At 38.3% G+C, this 22,336-nt stretch overlaps 1 protein-coding gene across 2 annotated transcripts in view; it reads right to left on the reverse strand.

The window, feature by feature from the left end:
• Window positions 1-22,336, reverse strand: part of LOC147176941 (talin-2) — a 74,128-nt gene that overhangs the window by 34,846 nt on the left and 16,946 nt on the right. For both annotated transcript variants that reach the window (XM_086070892.1, XM_086070893.1), the window contains 11 exons: window positions 12,316-12,477; window positions 11,238-11,335; window positions 9,821-9,950; window positions 9,405-9,557; window positions 8,209-8,351; window positions 5,919-6,046; window positions 5,351-5,414; window positions 4,944-5,048; window positions 2,532-2,687; window positions 1,564-1,665; window positions 642-718 (listed from right to left, as the gene is read on the reverse strand). In XM_086070892.1, coding sequence (XP_085927018.1) covers window positions 642-718; window positions 1,564-1,665; window positions 2,532-2,687; window positions 4,944-5,048; window positions 5,351-5,414; window positions 5,919-6,046; window positions 8,209-8,351; window positions 9,405-9,557; window positions 9,821-9,950; window positions 11,238-11,335; window positions 12,316-12,451 — 1,292 coding nt within the window. In that variant the 5' untranslated portion in view covers window positions 12,452-12,477. The remainder of the gene's footprint in view (window positions 1-641; window positions 719-1,563; window positions 1,666-2,531; window positions 2,688-4,943; window positions 5,049-5,350; window positions 5,415-5,918; window positions 6,047-8,208; window positions 8,352-9,404; window positions 9,558-9,820; window positions 9,951-11,237; window positions 11,336-12,315; window positions 12,478-22,336) is intronic.

Raw genomic sequence — 22,336 nt, forward strand, 5'->3', positions numbered from 1 at the left:
TCGGACGGGAAAATGAGACCGCGCGTCTAATCAGGAAATGTTTGGATCGAGCCTTCGCTTTTCCAGCGCTGCAAGATTTCCTCCAGAGATTATCTCCTGGGATAAAGACCAGAGACGGAAGCGCTAGTGTGGTGAAATGAACTTCGGCAAGATAGATGCGTGAACTGTGCTTCAATTTGGTATGGAGGAGGAAATTGGAGTGTGATATGTTGTTTTTGTAAGACTAGTATGCAATAACATTGTGTTATTATAATAACACCATCATAGTACAGCTGATAAACTTGCACAGCAAAACACAGAGTAGCTCAATAGTATGAGTTATTACAGACCACCTGAGGACCCCACAATCATTCAGCACTTTTAAAGAGGCCTAAAGATTTCCCTTTTTCAACAGGCTTTTAGCAATTGTTTTTTTCCAAATGGATTCATTCAATCATATTAATATAATTAAAAATAATAATAATAATCATGATAATAATTATGATAATAATTATTATTAATAATAACGATTAATAATAATAACAATAAAAGCAGTTTGGAAAATGGATGCATGCATAGTAAAAATAATAACAATAATAATAATAATAATGATAATAAGTACAGTAAATGTGTTATTATTTAGGTGTTTTTTAAGCACTTACTTTTTAGGTGATACAGATTCCTCAAGCATGGTCGCTTCCTCGTCACCCTCCAATCCAAAACGATCCTTACTTTGTTTCTGTACAGGGGTAATAAAAAGAGAAAAGTGATCCTTAAGAAATAATAATATAGTATACAGTTTTTAGCTGGTAGAACTTGGAAAATGACGGTGATTATACTAATCTAAAACAAACTATCAAATGTTCCCGACAAGGCAAAACAAACAAAGTCGATATTTATGTTTTATGAAATTCTCCTTCAACTGGCAGACAAAATTACAAACACCTGCAAAATCTAGCCAACTATTATTTTCCATAGCGCTTATCCTCATTAAGGTCACGGGTGAGCTGGAGCCTATCCCAGCTGGCTTTGAGCAAGAGACGGGATACACACCCTGAACCATTACCATACATTCATATCGAAGGAAAATTTAGAGTCTTCAATAAACCTACTAACTATAAATGTTTTTGGAATATAGGAAGAAGGCGAAATATTACCGAAGTGTGGAACTGCCATTGTGGAGTAAACAGCATTGATGAGGCTATGTCGTTTGAATGTACTGCAAAGTCGTTCGAATGTATTGATAAAGTCATTCAAATGTCTTGGGATTGTCATTCAAACATATTGGTAAAGTTTTTCGAACATATTGTAGGCCAAATACAAAAAAAACCCAGCATTTTCACATGCCACGGGGTATGCACATGCGCAAGACAATATATGGAAGAATAGGCAACTATTGCCAAATCGAGATGACAACAACTGATAATATTCCTAGTAAAAAAAGAAGAAGAAGGAAATCATTTATCATGAGAGCAACAGATGCAAGTAGTGTGTGTACACAAATATATTTTATTTCAGTATACCGGTAGATGTTATCTTCCTTTATAGGATATTGTTTGATTGTGCACGTGACAAACGCCTCACCTTTTTCAGGATGATGTCGATGTAACCCGCGATGAGCTGCGAGATTTGCTCTCCTTCGGTGGTCTGCACCGAGTAGTAGCTCTCCTGGTACTCGCCAAAGTCCTGCACAAACACAATTAAACACATTAGCATAAACTATTTCGTCTTCAACTGTATGAGGTGGCATCCAAACCTAAGCTAATTAGTAGTTCGCAAGGAAGCAGGCCCACCAAGCACTCGTCTGAATTACCAACATGAAAAGGGAGTGGCCAGCTCGGTTGTTTCTGCGAGATTAAATGTGTGTTGCTCATTGACTTGTGGCTGCACACGTAAGGCGGAATATCGATGAGCGAGGAGAGGTTCTCAGTCAAACAAGCGCACGGGGGAATTTAAGAAGCGAGGGAAACGGTCGGGTTCGCTGAGCTCCCGGAGTGCTAATTTATCAACAGAGAGGCACGGCCCAAGTGTGCCTTAGGGTGAAGAAGAAAAAAGATTGTGCATGCTTCTGGAGGGGAACCACTAAATATGAACGCAATTTCTGATGTGAAACAAAATATATACAGCCGAGTGCAAGTTTAATTTCCCCTTGAGGGATCATAATCAGTAAAATAACAAAAAAAAAATATTTCCAAATATATACTATAGTATGAATAAAAAATGTTGCTTCAGAGAGTGATTACAATCAGTGAAATAATTGCTTTAAATAAAATAAAATAAAAAAATATATATAATCATTAAAATATTTATATTATCTATTCTGTTATTTTATAAACATGTTTTAAATAAAAACAATACTATTAACTAATATTCAAATGTATTTGGATAGGAAATGGTGGCTTTATGGCTTGTTTGTAAAATACATTTCATAAAAATAAAAATAAATCGATTAATACCCCAGAGCGACTGAGTATATGTTTTCCTTCTTCATGAAGCATTTTTTGACTGGTATGACGTACAGTCTTAAATTTTTTTTGGGGCAGACCTCTTACCAGGGTGAAGCTCTTGGGTGAGGCGGCCCACCTCTTGACAGTGGTGAGCGGCCACTCCTGCACCACATCTTTGGTCTTCTCCTCCACTCTCATCACAGACTCTTTGGTGATGCCCAGGAGGCGCGGCACCAGCTTGTTCTTGCTCTTCATCTTCTCCTGTGTACCGTAAAATGATGACAAATGTAGAGAGATGATGAACTAACATGCACACTACTGCTTGTATGTCAATAATTTATGCATGAGCGGACCCAGAAAGAAGTAAAGATTTGATTTGGTTGGTTACAAAAAAAATGTAAATGAATTACTATTACAGCTTTACATGTTGTTGTAGTTTGCAGGGGTGTGGAACTGCACTGCGTCACACTGAAAGCTGCTTCTGATTTTTCTCCAAATCAGCTACCAAGGCAACGACATACAGTATTAGACAGTCAATAGTGAGCATTGTCATCTTTTTTGAAGGGAGAGAGGTGTTGACAACAGCTCTCCTACAGGATTTCATCAAATTTGATTTCATCAAATTGAGCATGTGTGTCTATGGATGAACCCACACACAGCTCTTGGCTTTGACGCATTTGATCAACATTGCTTGATTCTTGCCTACGGACCAAAATAATTCATCTGTCAGATTGGACACTCAAAATGGCTCCTAAGTGGAAACGTGACTGATATGCTGTCAACATCAACATGTCAACAATGTGAATGAGCCTGGATTTATCTCTCAGCCTGTTTAGAGAAAGGATTAAGCCCTATAATGAAAATAGAAAGACAGATGGATTCATACATCTGTTACCATACTATTGATCTCGCCGAAAGACACTCATGATTACTAGTTCGATTGTTTAATAATACTTGAACTCAGTTTTATATTACAAAAGTTTGAAAAGTCTACTAATGTTTTTGTAGAGTCTTATTTTTACGACAGGATGTTATTAAGACACTTGGGAACGGTAGTAAAATGTGTGTGTGTGTGTGGGAGGGGGGGGGGGGGGTGATCTAACTAAAGTAATCAAATTATTATTATATTTTACATATTTTGTGGTGTTTTTATTGTTTGATTGTCCAGACCAATTTCCAGGCAAAGGGTCGTTTTATTCATTTACAGTGTCTATTTTATTGACAAGACCAAATTTCTAAATTTGGTCTTTGCCTCATAGAATGGAATTTTGGAAAGGGAAGAGAAATAGTTTGACACACAAACTCTATTTGTCATTACTTTGCGCTGATGATTCTCTGAGGAGCAAGCGCAAAAAAAGGTTTCCCGTACAGACGGCGAGCAGATGGACAGAACGTGATGGTCCATGACGTCGGGTCACAGAGGTCCACTTGAGTAAAAGTTATGGCGGGAATGTCAGTTGCGTGGGGTCTCCAGGGGGGTTACGGGGTTGGGGGGGGGGGGGGGGACTGAACACGGGGCTATTTTTAAATGCCTCTGCTCTGTCGGATTACACTCAAGGCGGACCCCAAATGACAAAGGTCGAGCAAATTCCACGTGAAAGCCGAGGCGAGCCTGAGAGGCGAGCTGTGCTTTGAGATTTGTGAGTTTAGAGATTAAAATAGAAGCAGTGTATATGTATGAATGATTTCCTGGCTATAGTTTTTGACTGAACTTGGATGTATGTTTTTTTTTATGAGGACATATTTCCTAAGAGTCTTACAAAATTTTTAGTTTGATGACATCATAAGATATGAAGACATTTACAGTAGATAAATTGGCCATAAATTCCTGTTGCATTACAGATTCACTCATTATTTAATAATTAATTTTAATTACCTTTAAATATACTGTACATTGCTCTAATTAAAAAATAAAAAAAACACAATCCTAGTGAGTTTCCCTTGTTTTAAAAAAAAGTTTTAAATTTGGCTACTTTAAACCTGCAAATAACTTTTCAGCCATGGAAGAGGTCTGCTTTCTCGATAATGTTGTTTTTCTGTGATGCTCGTGCATTATTACACAATAAAAAGGTGTTGTCGGGGGGTCATTTAAGCACGTATAATGTTAAGAGTGGCGAATATTCTCTGATTGGAGGAAATTAGGGGGTGGACATTTAGGGATCAAAAACGAAATCTTTTTATTGTACAAGTCCCTGAGTGTGCTTGTGGTTTCTTTCGTTTTACTGGTTTTCACAGCATGTGCGAGGGAAACGGCCAACGGGGATATTTGTTACAGGACATGAAAGGCAGTAAAAGTTGAAGTGGACCCCGGACACCTGCCGGGTAGTTTCCTTCAACTCCTTTTTTATCCATTGAACTCCAAAAGCTCAGCGAAAAGATGTCACTCGGGAGATAAAATGCTTCCAATTCATGATTGCAATTTTTTTTTGCTCTTTTCTCAATTAACTCAAAAGCGATAAGAGGATAGAACTGGAGGCCAGCTTTTTCATCCCTTCAATGAAATAGTTGCGAGTTTACCTTGACTAAGAAGAACGACACTCCGTATGTCCGCAGAGACCTCGCCAATTTGACGTACTTCACTTTGGCTTCGATCTCTGTCATTTCGCCACAGTTTCTGTGTTCCTGGAAGTGACATCACAGCTACGTTTAACTTTTGGAAAATTGTTTGAATGTAGTGATTGGACAAATGAAGCTTCATGAAGCACTTGTGATATTTTTTGACTCCTCTAGAGGGCACTCTTGGTTTAAAGATGCAGTGGAATTGTAATACATTTTCATTGCACTAGCCTTTATATTTAAACCAAGAGCACCATCTAGTGGAGTAAAAAAAATAGCACAAGTGCTTCATGAAGCTTCATGAGGCTTCATTTTCCCATCGCTAGTTGAATGTAGAAAAAAAAAGAAAAGTGACAATGTAGCCTCACCTGGAATATTTTCTTCTCAGATCCTCTTTGCTTTATGTACTCCTTGGGAAGAAACTCCTTCAAGCTACAAGGATTTGAAAAACAGGCAAGAATAAGAAATTGTTTTATATCATATGTGTGGACAGAACACAACAAATGTATGTAATTATGAGCATATGGTTCTTTTTAACAGTCTTATGAGGTTAAAGGTCAAGTAAATTCACATTTCAAGGATGTTTCCACACTTGAGAACTTTGAGGTAATGCTGATCCTGATGACAATTCACAATTGGGAGGGGATGTGCATAAACTGGCTCAGTAGCTTGAATGTAGCTTGAACTGACTTGGGACAATAATATTTTCCAGGCATGTCAATCATGAGTAAGTAAATCCACAAAAACAGTCTTAAAAACCAATGCCCAACAAAACATAGAATGTCTGCCATTTTGGTTTGAAGCGACCCTTTTTAAAATAATTTAAATTTTCAAAGACAACCTTTCCTTTTTTTTTTTTTTTTTTTTTTTTTTCCCTTAAGAGCTCAGTATTGTAAAGACAACCTTTCCTGATGGCAAGAGAGGTTGATTACGTACTCTAAAAATCCAGGTTTGTGTTTGTGCTCAATGTATGGTCCAAACTGGATCTGGGCCTGGATGCCGCCGAACTCGCCGGCCTTGTCGAAGGACACTGGGTGTGAACCATTCAGGATGTCATCTCGAGCCTGAAAGAAAAGAAAACTCCATTAATGTTAATCCCTATAAGTAACGCGAAACTGACATGCATTAATGGAGGATTAATATTAAAAGTAGAACAAGGGTGATAAAATGTCAATGTCGCTGTCTACTCGGAACCAGCGAAGCTAACTTTGGGGATGATGGACTGGTTGCCAGTCAATCATAGGCAACAGATAGGAAACAACAATTAACACAATTATACCTAATAGCAATTTAGAATCTTCTATTGACGCAACAGGCATGTTGAATGTGGGAGGAAGCAGGAGCACATCGAGAAAACACAGAAGGAGGAGGACATCTGATAGTTGATATTCTAATCCCAAACTGCTTGCCTGCAGGCAAACAAGCTACTGATCAATGATTCATTTGGTCTTATACCTTGCATTCAAATAGACTTGTTTCTTTCCTCTCGTTGGGAGTCCCTCTAGGTTCTGTTCCGAGCCCATTTCTGGTAATTAATATTTTCTTTCTATCTATCTGACCATCTAGCAGTCCTATTTGTTTCTCTCTCCATCCTGTAGCTATCTCTTTATCCGTCAGGCATGCTATTAATTGGCCGTCAATCATCTGCTAACCTCAAAGAAAGTTTTATCCAGATGTGACACAGGTTTTACAATTGGCTGCAATTAGATTTTACAGTATCTTGGAATATCACAGATAAGATGCTTATGTGCCTGATTTTTTTTTTTACAAATAATAATAATAAAAAATCTTGATATTTTAAAAATGTTTTTAAAAAATCAAATAAAAATGTAAAAAAAAAATACAATATTTCCCCAAAAATATTTACAATAAAAAATAGAATAAAAAATATTTAAAAAATCAGCAGACAGATAGTTTACAACAGGGAGGAATTTGCAGAGTCAATTGGCTGCAATTAGATTTTGCAGTATCTTGGAATATCGCAGATAAGATGCTTATGTGCCTGAATAAAAATGTAAAAAATAAATAAATAATAAAAAATCTTGATATTTTAAAAATGTTTTTAAAAAATCAAATAAAAATGTAAAAAAATTGACAATATTTCCCCAAAAATATTTACAATAAAAAAAAGTTTTTTTTTTTTTAAATCAGCAGACAGATGCATAGTTTACAACAGGAAGGAATTTGCAGAGTCAATTGGCTGCAATTTGATTTTACAGTATCTTGGAATATCCCAGATAAGATGCTTATGTGCCTGAAAAAAATTAAAAAAATTAAAAATTTTGTTTACAACAGGGAGGAATTTGCAGTCACAATAGCTAAAATTTTCAAATGTTATGGTTATGTCGAAGTACATTTTATCCAGATAGAAAATTTGGCTACAGTTTAAATGTCACATGAAAAATTATATTGAACATGTTCAGACACTTATAGGTTATATATCAAATCCCATCAGATAAGGTTGTAATTTGCTGATTTTATGTTGGCAAGTTAGGCTCGGATCAGAACTCTCTTTTGACTCGGAGATGTTTTTTCTGATCTGACGTTATGCCGATGATTTCTAATCATCCAAACTATCACCCCACTTCATGATTAATGGCCGCAAGAAAAGAGTTTCGAAAACTTCACTGGATTTCCTACAGATGACCTCACCCACTTCTTTAAAGTGAGTCAACCCGCATGTAATCGCTTACAGTGATTCTGCAGAGTCTTCTAAGCAGAACCAGACCCGGGCCCCACATTACTAGCTGTTCTCGGCTTCTTACAAGATCCAGCTGACAAAGTGCGAGGTACTCCATGACCTCGCCCCCTGGCTACACTTCAGGCCTCCTTGTTCCACATTCCACTTTAAGACCCACTGCTACTATCCTAATATCATCAGCCTGCCATCTTTCCCACGGAAGGGAAGAGACAATATCCAGAATCATCTTCCAGTTGGTTCATTATTAGATTTTAATGTGTACTTGGCAAGCAGTATTTAAATGCACTATTATTGTACTATATACATTTTTCACAAAACCTTTATATGATAGCCATGTTCTCTGCAGTGTTCCCGGGCGAGTATATTCATTTTGTAAAAATTATTCAATCAAGAACTATTTGTACAATTCTGTTTATTTACTGCTCAAAATCGAACAGACAAACATATCTTGTCTTTGTCGGCACTTGAACAAGACACTGTATACCGTACTGTGCATATATAAATGTGGCTGAATGGCGGTCCAACCTGTACGTAAAGAAGATTGAGCTGGACCGGATCTCTGGAGTCGACATTTTGGTCCGAGTAGAAGAACTTGCGACGCAGCAGGAGCGTCTCGCTCTCCTCCACGCCTTGCTCCCTGAACGTCCTGCTGTGGTCCAACCAGTTCACTGGCAAAACAAATTTGACATTTTGTATAACACTCATATGTATGCACCTGAATAGCTTTTTCATATACATGCAAACCCAGTCAATTTTGGTGTTAATTTAAAGCTGCTTTTGCATAAACATGAAGCAAGAAAATGCATACTTTTTTAGGAGGTCTTTACATACTAAATTGTAGGGATGGGCAAGTAGCAATAAGGCCCGGTATCGGCCTTATTTCAAGCTTTTGGTACTCTCAATTAAAAAAATGACCATTAATATCATTCAATGGGAAAAATGCAATATTTCTGTAAAATGATCTGTCAATGAATTTGGGGAATTTTATGCACTTGTATTGGTATTTGGTATCTGTGATTACTCGTACTGGTATCGGTCTGAAAAAAAGTGGTATCGAACATTTCTATATTTTAGGTAACTGCAAAAAGACAAACAGTACGGGCCAAAAGTTTGGACACGCACACATCTCATTCAATGCGTTTGCTTTATTCTCATTTATTTATTTATTGAAATTGTAGATTCTCACTGAAGGCATCAAAACTAAGAATGAACACTTGTGGAGTTATGTACTATGAGAAATAACTGAAAACATGTTTTCGATTCTAGTTTCTTCAAAATAGCCACCCCTTTTCTCCGATTACTGCTTTGCACGGTCTTGGCGTTCTCACCTCTGAGAACTCCTTCAATACCGTTGGAAAACCATTTCAGGTGACTACTCTTGAAGCTCATCGAGGGAATGCCAAGAGTGTGCAAAAAAAAAACCCATCAGAGCAAAGAGTGACTATTTTGAAGAAACTACAATATAAAACATGTTTTCAATTATTTCACCTTTTTTCAAAAGTACATAATTCCACATGTGTTCATTCATAGTTTTGATGCATTCAGTGAGAATCTACAAAAATAGTCATGAAAATAAAGAAAATGCATCGCATGAGAAGGTGTGTCCAAACTTTTTGGCCTGTACTGTAAATACTCAGATTCTGTATCATCCTATATCATCTTCACTAAATTCTATGCTATCTTTTGAAATGAGGATTAACAAAACCTCTGGAAACACTCACAGTCGTCATCAGTGTGAAGTTTAGCTTTGAGCTTCTCCATCTTCCTCTCGTCCCGCAGCAGCGTTCGATCCTTCTTCAGTGTTCCCATGCCATCCTCTTTCTTCTCCTCCGCCGTCTCCTGAATCAGAGAGTACTCCTCATAGTTGGTGATGCCTGAGGATGAACAAACGGGATACAGTGATTGCTATGTCTTAGATGTGGACTGCGGTTTATTATCCTCTTAATATTATATGAGCTTCTCAATGTTTTTATTGCTTTTGGGTAGTCAGGCAAACACCCTTTGCTGACAGTCTAGGAAAAAAAAAATTACATTTAAGATTTGTATCCCCAGGCAGCATGGGAGGGATATGGTTAGCGCTTGTGCTTCACAGCTCTACAATTTGAGGTTTGTATTGAGGCGACGGCCTTAGTCGTACCTATTCTACTGCATATGGTCACAAGAAGCTCCCCGACTGTTTTGGAGTCATCCACCATGATGGTTTTCACCGCCCCGTCCAACATTTTAATTTTCTGGGGCCTCTGCTTCTTCTTGTATTCAAGAATGTCCTGCAATGTTAAAGAAGAGCGAACACAAAGATAGGAGGGAGGGGGAGAGAGAGAGAGAGAGAGAGAGAGGGGAGTGAAATGAATGAGCGATGAAGCACAAAGCAAGACCGAATGTACCCGCAAAAGGAAAATGATCAAATGGGTTCAGGTTTTAGCAGGGCTGAGACGAGCAAATAGGAAGCACAAAAAGCGAATTTAGCGGCTGCCTATCACAGTCCGCCGCTTCCTTTCGGTTCAATTACAATGAGGGGAGATTCGGTGCAGAAGAATTGGTCACAGTCATGCATTCTACCTTTGGTGCACTTGAAGAGGAGAAAGCATTTGGAGCACAGAAGATGGCAAGCATAAAAAAAACTTTCAAAAATAAGAAAATAAGACATTGAAATTGATTGATAAGGTTGAATTTTAGGCTTTTTGATAGCTGCAAGCTATAATTAAAATAATGAAAAGATATAATCATGAAATATTTCACTGAGTACAGCGAATCCATGAGTTTAACTTTTTGAATTATATTACTGAAATAGTTTATGCTTTCCTCAATATTCTAATTTATTCACAAGCGCCTCTAAGTAGGATGCCACTTAATAGGGAACAATATCTCCACCATGATCGAATTATCAAGGTGATTGTGAAGTGATGTATGATTTTTGCCTTCCAAAACACTTTCCAACCCTCTAATAAGTCAAATTGCATCAGACCACAACTCAAAGTAAGTTATACCAGATATATATAGACACATTATAGGCATATTTATTAAAAATGTGGATTATTTTGCAGGAACTATTTGCTGGCCAAACAAGAAGTGGATAACTGGCCACAATGTAGCCCAATGGACTGTCATGTCAATTTTTGTTTGCCAACAATTAAATGAGACGGGTCACTGGATGTGCGTGAGTCTTAGCGTGGTCAGTTTCAAAAGTGACGAAGAGAATGGATGGCAACTGTTTTAGATCATATTTCCTGGAAAACTTCATTTTTAATAACATTTACAAAGAAATGCACGAGCTGTAAAAATCATCCGGACTGCTTGGTATTGTGGAGCTAGCAGGCTTAAGCCCAGGCTGCAACTTGTAAGAAAATATTTTACTATTTCACGTCACAAATCATCCACAGTTGTATTACGGTATTTAAAGTAAACATATATTACATTAATATTATGGTACTTGGACTTCATATTTTTTAACAGGTACCAGTAACTTTACCAGAATATATTTTTAAACTAACCCTCCCAAACTCAAATAATAATAATAATTCGAAAGACTAAGATATCCAAACAGCAGTATTTACCCCATTGCGGAGCATATAGTAGTCCAGTGTCCTGCCCGACTCCAGCCAGATGCCTTTCCTTGGGTCTTCGTCAGACAGGAACAGACCATAATCCGAAGCTAGAGCACAAACATGACGTTTTAAATGCTGTCATCAAACAATGTGATGAAACCATGTGGATAAGATTAACTCATTCACTGACATTGACGGTTATAATTGTCAAAAAATCATTTGAACTATTTCTATTAGTTTACTTTTGTTAACAAGAGTATAAAAACCTAGATTTTTTTTATTGTACATTTAGAACAGATATAACATTTTTGATTAATCGTGAGTTAACTATTGAAGTCATGCGATTAATTACGATTAAACATTTTATTGCCTGACGCGTCTAATTTTTAATAATCACCTCGTCAAGCAATTCAAATTTTTAATTGTAATAAATCGCATGACTAGTTAAACTCATGATTATTCACACATTTTATATCTGTTCTAAATGTACAATAAAAAAAATCTCTAGGTTTTCATACTCTTGTTAACAAAAGTGGAAATGTTAAACTAATAGAAATAGTTCAAATGAATTTTTGACGTTTATAGCCGTCAATGGCAGTGAATGAGTTAATAAGACACACCATCAATCAATCAATCAATCAATCAATATAGGGTTATCAAAGCCTCTGAGTTCTGCCAGAATCTTAATTCTTCATCTTATCAAGACATCCTTCCAACTCTGCAGTAGCAGTTTCTGGAAGGCCATTTTCGGTTCACAGTAAAGTAATGGATAGCAAAAAAAATTTGGAGAGCAAGCAAAGGGACTGGAAGTCCACAGGTTTACTTTATTAATAGGAAAAAGTAGGCGATTATGCATACAAGTCCACGGCATCAAATACACTGATGGCCAAACGAAAAAGTGCTGCATAGGTATAGCAAAAACAAGGAGGCGCCACCTTGTGGCGCGGTGTCATACTGTGGATTGTTACAAAATGTTCATAATGAATGAACAAATAAATAACCATCTCAATTTTCACTCTTTCAAATAGCGCGGTGTCCCAATACTTTCGTCCCATGTCAAGTGACAACACATTTCCGCCATTCTCACCCTGTCCAGTTTGCGCCTCGGGGACTCTCTCGCGTATGATCCGGCAGGCGTCGTAGACTGCCGTGGACGGCTCGAACTGCATGGTCTTCACCACGTTGCAGTGGCGCACGCAGATTTTCAGCGACAACACCCCCATCTCGGCCGGCGGGGCTGCAGCTACACCTGTGTCCAAGAACAGGATATCAAAGCTGATGATATTTCTTTCCCCGTGGAATTTTGAATACGACACCATGGGTGTGAATGAGATCAGTGTTAATTTGTGCAGTGTGAGGCCATTGTTAAATTTCATAATAGTGTGTGTGTGTGTGTGGGGTTGGGTTTCCTAAAACCGATATATTTCCAATCTGACGTGAACACATACTGTACATGGGCAAAAAGCATCTATTTCCATATAATAGAAAACATTTTGGTGCATTCTAACAGAGGATCTCCTGTCTGGTCGACATTGAGGAGGCACAGGACTGCTCTGTGTCCGAGGTTAGAGGTAAAAGGTCAGTCTGGGTGAGCCACAGAGGAAAAGACACAGGCAGGCCTCTCTTCTAACCCGTCTGGCTCCTGACCCTGACTCACATGTGGAGAATCTGCTTCCTATGTGATATGTGTTCGCACCCGCGGGAAAAGGTGTCGCTCTGCCGTCTAATCTTGACAACACACTGTAGACTTTTTCAATGCACTGTATTTGAATTTTAAAAAAACACCCAAATGAGTATATCCTTTGTTTGAATGGAACAACGCTGTATGTGAAGCTTTTAAATAAAAGGGTTATTTTTGTGCTATGTGATAATTGCACAGCAAAAGGCCACAATCTAGCTCTCATGCTGTAGACCCTTTTTTAAAGTGCACATGCCAAGACAGGACAATTAATAACTCTGTGATAATTAATAACGAATAGTGTCTTCCCACACGATCATCCACCAACACAAAGCCTCGCCCGTCTCCCAAAAGCCCCAGTGACACCTACACTGTTTTATCTGCTGCAGCCTCACATCACAAAGCACATTGTTGCTTTTTTTTTTCCTCATTCTGCCGTTTGCATTTTGAGGCAATTACAGAGCCATGGGAGATAAAGGAAATTGTTTTATTAGTTATTGCAACAGGGTTAACTTATTGTATGCTACAGCGGTGCATGCTATTGTACGTAAAATTATGCATCACTATATAGACACACAAGTAGAGAGATAAGCCCTTTTCGCACTGCACTCGCTCAGTGTGAAAAGAGTCACGCAGCAACGCAAAATAAGCCTTCCAGGAACGAAAACTAATTGCTTGGCGGCAACTTCGATAGCTTAATCATGCAGTTACTTGCAAATAAGTCCCCCCCTCCCAAAAAAATCTATATATATTTTTATTTTATTTTTATTTTTAAAGAAATCACTCTTCCAACTCCTCTCCAATTAAAGGGGCTTGTGTCTGATGTAACGGCGCCGTCACTCTCGAATAGAACATGTTCCATTCCGAGATTTAAATCCTCCGCTGCGTGCCACCCAGCAACACTACATTCCGTTGTCCCCGCCCCTCACCGCATACACAATGAATGGGTTTGACGAACGGCGCACCACGCCCTACTAAATGCAGTGTGAAAAGGGCTTCCGGGCTCATAAATGGATTACAACAGGAAATTTGAAAATATAATTATAATTAAAAATAAATAAATAATAAAGTGAAATCACATCTGCAGTTTGCTGTTCACAAATTCACTTATTTGCATATTTTTCTGTGGGAAAAACTTTTGGCATATTTTTGTGCTCAAGCCCTGATATCTCAACTGAGATCTTTGTACAGTGGGAAGCTAAGCCTAGCCAGGGTTGTTGGTGGAACTTATGGAGACGTTTAGCCAAATCGGTTTGTTTTGCTCAGCAGAGCACCTTTTAAAAATCTCAAGCACCTGGAAGCAATTTATTTTAAGGTTAATGTTGGAAGATAAGTTAAGTGTTTTGGGGGTCATAGCATGATATATTTACGGTTTAAAATAAAATGTGCTTGATTTTTTTAAGTATATAAATACTGTGAAGTGAATTTCATAGTGGATGGAGCCCTGTAAAAAAAAGGGGAAGCTCCATGCCAACCAAGCAACCTGAGCCAAGACTATACGGACATAAATAAATATTACACATTAAGCAAAGTCGCGAAATGTTATTATCATAGTAATACGTATAGTACAGTTACAAAAACATTCGACTCGCATAGACCAAATTCCCCTTTCTAAACAGGCCGACATGAGCCCTGACATGTAAACGGAGACAGAAAGCAGGAGCATGCAGCCATTGTTCAGCAGATCAATGATGCAGAGCACATCCAGACCTTATTACTGTAACATGGCCTCTAATCCAATAATAGCACAGCCCACAAGTCAGCAGGCCATTCTACACCAGTCCCAGGCCAGAAAGCATCAACTTAATATTCGGCAATGGGCATGTCGCTAACCTAGTTTGTGATAATGAACCGGGCTGGAGCGCCGTCATAATTAGTCCATCTGCCTACTCTGGTTGGCTAATAAGTTTGTTTCCATGTAACAACTGCGTGTTTCCAGAGAGCAGATGTGCAGCATATTGTCGCTGGCCTCGGGTAACGCCCACTTGGCCAGGAGAGATAGATAAGAAATTACTGTTTAAACATTTTCATCAGGATGAGTAACCACACTGAAAGTTTTAAAGAAGACAAGAAAATTACAGCAAATGGTTTCATGGTGACTCGTTTGAAGTTCCAGAAACAAAGCGACGTGAGGAGGAAATGATTCACTTCACGGCCATCGTGATTAATGTGACTCCTTTTGAACAGGACACCACAATGCTATATAATTCAATTAATTCAAAAAATATATTTTATTCTTTAGCGAAAAAGAAATGAAAGGGGACAGAAAGAAGAAAAACTTGTGATATCTGCCCCTAATCAACACACAGAAAAAAAAAAGGTCAACACAAAATAAATGACACTTTCAGAGTAACTATTACAGCAGTTTCTGGACTGTAAGCCGCCACTTTTTTCACTTGCATTCGAGCCTGCGTCTAATACAAAGGTGCGGCTTATCCATCAGATCACAAGGGGGCGCACTATAAAGGAAGCGCAAGAGCGTCAGGCAGAGCAAAACAAACCAAGTGAGCCCAAATACAGTAGGAAAGACAGAATGAGAGCGAGACAATTTGCGCCCTCATTATGGAAAACACCTGCGGCTTACAGTCGGGTGCATCTTATAAGTGTAACAAACTTGAGTATTCCCCAAATTTAGCTAGCGCGGCTTATAGTCCAGAAATGACTGTAAACAAAATAATTCAATAGAATGACCTTGTACTGAATATATTTTTCCAGTAATTGTGCTTTTCTTCTTTTTCTTAAAAATACAAACGTTTTATAATCCAGATTGTTCCACAAGCTGACACCTTGAGTTGAAATATATCGTTCTTTTTGTTTTGTTCTGTATTTAGGTTTGGAAAAATATCTGTTCCTCTTCATTTGTACTCACTTTCGATTTTATTTTATTTATTTATTTTGCGTGTTAATTGGTAAGAATTCATGATGGGCTTTGTACATTATTTTAAGGTGGTTAAACGCAATCAATTCATTAAAGTTTTAATTTGAATGAATATTGGATTAGTGTGGTCTCTGTATCCACAACCGAAAGCGACACGAATAGCACGTTTCTGTAAAAGAAAGTTCAGTGTAGGTTTTGGGTGATAAGCTTGAGTAATACAGTAAATTTGTGTATATTAGCTGTTAAAAATTCACAAATTTGTGTACTGTATATTTTTTCAGGAAAACATATCTACAGTTCTTTGGAAAATTCACCTCATCGCCTTTTTGTGATCAAACTAAAGCAATAAAAAATATTGCTCTGGCACCATGTTGGTATCATAAAAGTATGTTGAAGTGAGTTGAAGAGTACAAAAAGTGTAAACATGTCTGTCCTGTCCTATACACATCTGTTAAGTGTGTTCACAACACAGAGACATGGTGTAAACATTTGTTGGTCCGGTCACATAAACACAATATATATCAAATATCCATCTGTCTGTTTACATACACAACTAACGCCCCTTCATACATTCGTATTCAGGTCAAATGAGCTCAGAAAGTTATTCGCCACATTGAGCACATTTCTGTGCAAAACTACTTGATGAGAATGAGGCAGATGTATTCTGGTATCAGTATTTGTGCAAACACATAAACAGGACACTTTGGCAACAGTCTTCATTCCACACACACACAGTTCAGTTCAGGTTCATGAGTCTGGAGTAGGCTGCAATTTTATAGAGCCTTCTTTCAATTTTTTTTGGTATTATTATTATCCTTATACAGTCAAGCATTGACGTTCTGCTCCTGTTCAGTATGTATGACGGGACTCCACTTCACAGCATCGCTTCACGCTTCAATTTCATCTCGACTGCAAATGGAGCCATAACACTGGACACGTCTTTAGAGACAGAGAGAACATATTCGTCCGTAATGGTTTGTTCCATGGTGGGTTTTTTTTTTTTTGCCTTTGTGCGCACACGAATGAATGAGGAAGAGCGAGGCAGGTGATGGTGTGAGGTTTTCATGCAGAAGGCAAACAGTTGTTTAACACTCCCTCTAAACTAACACAGCTTGAACATTCACCACCATCCACTTGTCCCCTACTGTTTTTTTCTCCCTCATCATTTCACTGGGAACGGCAGGAAATCGAATCAGTGAAGCGTCTCCACCACAAGAGGAAATCTGCTTGAGATTTAAATGGAAACTGCAGTTCATCTTTTTGGCACATTGGTCAATAGCGGGTCAAATTTGAAGTCAAAGTAAGATGTATAAATGTAAACGGCTAATAAATTACACAAACGTACACGTCAAAATCTGTCTGGAAATTTTCATACACACTATGGAAACATACAGTAAGTCACATAGTACAAACAAATCTGTGGCTTTATCACTTCAACTTTTAGTAAATAATATGACGTTAACACGTGGGCTGCACTTCTTTTCGAACTTATTTAGACACTATATAAATAAATAAAATGTACCAAAATGAAGCAAAGTTGTTTTTTCCCCCCCAAATGGCAGCTTTTGTGACTTGAAAATAAATTCTTACATTGCAATGTTGATTCGAATCAACAAGCCGCACCTCAAGGAAAATTCCGTCCATTCAAACACAATGTCAAAATGTATTTTTGAATTCACACATCAATTCCGATGTCGAGATCCATGAGTCAATTCAAATACACACAATATAAATAAATATCTGTCTGTCCATTGACATAAATAATGTGAAATTCAGCTTAAGAGCGGAAAGACCTTGAAGACCTACAAAACTGTCTGCAGTCATCAGGATCTGCACATAAACACAATTGCTGTATTTAACAGGCATAAAACGGAAATGTGAAATGACACGTTTCCAATAGGATAGAAAAAAGGGCAGATAAGACTACATGTCCCTTCCACAATGGAAACAAGAGACACAAATGTGCATACATTTGTTCAGGTCAGTGTAGGTTAAGTAAGTAAACCAGCTTTTACTAACCGTTTTAGAGGTGTGCATATGGGGAATTCTCACATCGCATACTGTATATAGGTCAGCGCGGGAATGAGTAACAAAACAAACAAATAATTGTGCTGCTTTGTTGACTTAAGGGATTGGCCCGCAAACACGCATATGTAGATCGACAAACAAATCACCATTGGGGAAATGTCACACAATTGCTATAATCTACTTTGCTCACAATCTAAAGCACCCAATGGAAAATGACGCTTAAACAGATAACATCAACAGTTGTCTTGGAAAGTTATGAGGTGGGACGGTAAAAAAAAAGAGAGTAGAAGGAGGAAGACCGTAATGGAATGTGATGTAAAGTTTTTCCCAGTAGAGGACATGTAAGACTAAATCAGTTTTTCAGGTCACGCGAACAACTTATAAAAAAAAAATCAATTTTTAAAAATGCCATGACCCCCCCACAAAAAAAAAAAAAACGTAAGCTCAGAGATTTGTCATTTTATATTAAAGCTGACATTGTGTCTCTCTGGGGAATGTCGGCTTTAGTTAAAGGCCAGCAATGATTCTTTCTGTCAGATGCAGATTTATCTTGATCTGTTTACTAGCTGCTGCCTGCTTTAATGAGAGCTCTTTGAAATGTATTTGTAAAACTATGCATCACAATCACATTGTTTATTTCGGTGAGGATAATGGTGTTGTTTAGAAACTATGTAAAAACCCAATGAATGCTTTTCTCCATGGTTAAGTTTGTAAAAACAAAAAAACAAAAAAAAAACTCATTGTGAAGCGTAAGAATGAACGCGGACTGCTGATGTTAGAGGTCCAAAAAGTGAGGCAGAATAGGTGCTAACTGACAATTTTTGTGGTCTAAATAAGTGGACAGTTTACAGAAAACGGTCACAGGGAAGTGAAAGAATATACAGTATGCCGAATGATGATTTTTATAGGTGCAAAGAAACCACCGTCAATTTGAAGTGGAAGAATATATGTCAAATGACGTCCAAAAAAGCAGACACACTTGGAAAACACAGTCACAGAGAATTGGAAGAATACATACAAAACTGTCCATTGTTATCCCAAAAAGTGAAAATGAAAACCAAAACCTTTAGTTGACATGTATAGAGATCCGGATGTCACGTGACTATTTCTCTGAACACGCTTCCCTGCGGCAGGAAAGTAGCGGCGCAGCGTTAATGGACTAAAATGCAGAGGAGGGCAAAAACTAGCGTTTCCGCCCAAGAGAATTGATGCTCACTTTGATGAAAAGGTGGACATGTTGGATTGCTGATGAAGTGTCAGCAGTGCTTTTTTTCCCAACTCATCAAGTTTGTACAATCTGGATCCCCCCCCCCCCCCCCTTTGTGTGTGGTCAAAATGCCATCGAAGTTAGCCGTTTCAAATCTTGCTGTGTTATTTGTGTACGTTAGCAACTTAGCAGCTGCTAATTTGGCCGCGCCCACCGTCATTTATGCCGTAAAAAGTCTCTTTTATGATGTTGGTCAGTTATTAAATTCAACTGTGTAATATCTATTAAACCGTAGAAGCACAAATGAACATTTTGCGTGTGGTAACAGTTAGCATCTGCTGATTCAGCCACCATGTACAAAGTGCTCCAATGGCTACGCATTGGTTCCTCATTTGGTAGCCCGGAGCATGCTCGATCCTTTTTTTCCTTTTACCGTTATGGCAGCTGGTCCACAACAGCTGTCAATCATTGTTAAAGTGTGGCGTTAAGCGTTTTCTCGAAGTGGCAGCCGTGTTTTCTATGCTGCCAAAATGGCTGCGCTAACGCCCATTTTGGGATCCGTGACGTCAACGTCAACTACGATGACCTTTTTGATATTTTAGAGGCTTCCTTGTAAGCAGACAAGGCTGCCAAGCAGGCCAATGCTCGTGCTCGTCACCCGCGAGACGTCGACCGTGCCCGGATGAGCAGGTGATTCACTAAACGGGAGTCTGCCCGTCGCTGTCATGTTCGTGTGGTCGCGTCACATCTAAGGATAGTCTCAAAAGTCAGACGGTTACCCGATCCGCCGACGCATCCGTCGTCGCCGTGTCCTGCAGCACTGGTAATTGCTCCCAGTGAGCGAGACGTTTACAGCTTCAGTGTCGGGCTTGTCAGTGAGGATCTGGCAGATCTTCCACAAGGCATTATTGCTTGATTTAAGAACAAAAACTCTGCTACTATATTAACTAAGGGTGGGAATCTTTGAATGTCTCACGATTCGATTCAGATTCCGATTTTTGGGTGCACGATTCGATTCAGAATCGATTTTCGTTTAGGAACGATTTATGATTCAAAATGATTTGATTGACAAGGATTTTTGCTTCAATCTATAGATGTGCAAGAAATTGTAATGATCTACTCCAGTCTGACTCGCTAATCCTAATTAGCGCGCTACTCGCGGCACTTTTATCACTCAAAAGAACACTGCAAAAAAACAACTTTTATTGGAATAACTTGATTGTGACTTTTTCCTCCTACTCTCTAATGTCGCTACAACTTAACAGTGTATTAGACCGCGTGGAACCACACTGCCCCTCAGTGGCCAAACCGGGTACAACATGAACAGCGCTACAAATAAAGGCACACACAGACAAAGGCAAGACAGTATAAAATAATTTAAATAAAATCGATTTTGGGACATTTAAAATTGATTCTGAATCGTGCTAAATGAGAATCGCGATTCTTATGAGAATGGATTTTTTGGCACACCCCTTATATTAACTACAGTTAACTTAATAGTCCTAATACTACCAACGACCATAACTTTATAATTGCTAATACAATTAACACAGTACACACTACTTCCTTCTCCCTGCAGACAAAAAAATGGTCTGTACTATATATTTTTTCTCCTTAGGGTATTTTGATGAAATTAAACATGTTCTTAAGACACCTAGGACCTGTTTTAATTTGCCTTAGATGTCCCTCCAGTGGGAGGTGGAGCCAGTGTCAGCATTTTCAACATGGAGTGTTTCAGGCTGACATCTGTCGAGGGATGTCCACGCTATGAAGCCGGCAGGGGACAAATGCGTCTTACGCCAGCTCATTAAGAAGGTTGCAAAGCGGAGATGCGCCGCTGGAACGCCAACCCCATCTGCGGTTTAGAACCAGATGCCGCCGCTTAATTGGCCTGTGATAAGCACCTTGCCGAGTCAGCTTATGAAAGAAGATGAAGATAGTCAAATATTTTCGTACTTAATGTTAGCGGGAAAATGAGTTCTATACGGTTGAGGAGACATTTACACACTAAAAGATGATTTAATATTCTTGCAAGAAAGAACAACAACAGCGGCATATATTACTTCTCAGAGCTTTTCTTTTATACCTGCGTTGTCACGGCCCATTATCTTCACTAAACATGAACTATGCTCTATCTGACTACCACTGTTTTCTCTTAAAATGGTCGTGTTTGACCACATCATCCTCTGATTTAAGCAAACAGGACCTACGCCCTCAACACACAAACATAATCAACAGTCTAATTAGTCAGTCAGTATGAAACCAGTCATTAAGTAAGACTACAGATATTTATCTATATTTATAATTTGATCACATTTATACCAACAAACACTATGAGGATACAAAAAGATGTATGTACTTACAGGAAAAGAAAGAAACAAAGAGTAAGCATCTCCCCGACAAGCCCCCAAATATCAATATAATCAATCTGATCGCATCATTTAACCCCAAATATAAACCTAAATAATAAACACAATGCAAGACGATAACTGAATTCAGACGTATCAAGGAAGAGGTCATTACATTGCTGTGCAAATATTTTGTTGCCGTTCGATATGGATAGAACAGCAATCTCCACAAAGGAGGGCCAGAGCATGAGATGCAAAGCCGGAACTTCAGAACTGTGAGGCGGACGCACAAACCACTTGGCAAAAGTCAACTATTGAATATCAAACCAAAATGCCTGTTAAATATCACATTTTGAGCGGAATCCTCACAGCTTGAAACCAAAAAATGGCATGTTTGTTGAGCCATTAACATGACAAAAAATTCTTAAATTCTAATTCTTAGTATTACAGACCCGCGTGCGGACTGACGAGGAGTGTGAAAAAATATTAAATTAAGCACATTCGGAAATAGCAGGCTTCTGCCCGACAGTGATGATATATATATATACAAGTAACTAACGACCAACACATGCAAACAGTGGGCAAATAATCCTGATACTGCTGAATAATATCTCAAGCCCATGTAACTTTTTTTTTTTAATCCACCACCACAGATAGGAAAAATATGTGCTCTCTTGCACTGCCGAAACAAAACAAAAAAATGCAGTGGCAATTATTTTTATATTATAAAAAAATACTTTCAGCCAATTTACTACAAAATGAATAATTTTGTTTACCATCTCAAATAAGCACTCCATCATGATAACGTTATGTTTTATCTATTTATCAAACTATTTGCAAAAAAACAAAACAAAAAGATTCAAACAGTTTCAGCGGAGAAGAGAAAAGAATCAATTAGCTTTATGTTACTATGGCAACCCTCTGACAATGCCTTAAAAAAAAGCTCCCTTTACCTCTGAAAGTTCAATG

Source organism: Leptonotus elevatus, chromosome 3 (assembly GCF_054856555.1).
Source record: "Leptonotus elevatus isolate MCC_2025b chromosome 3, RoL_Lele_1.0, whole genome shotgun sequence".
NCBI classification, from domain to species: Eukaryota; Metazoa; Chordata; class Actinopteri; order Syngnathiformes; family Syngnathidae; genus Leptonotus; species Leptonotus elevatus.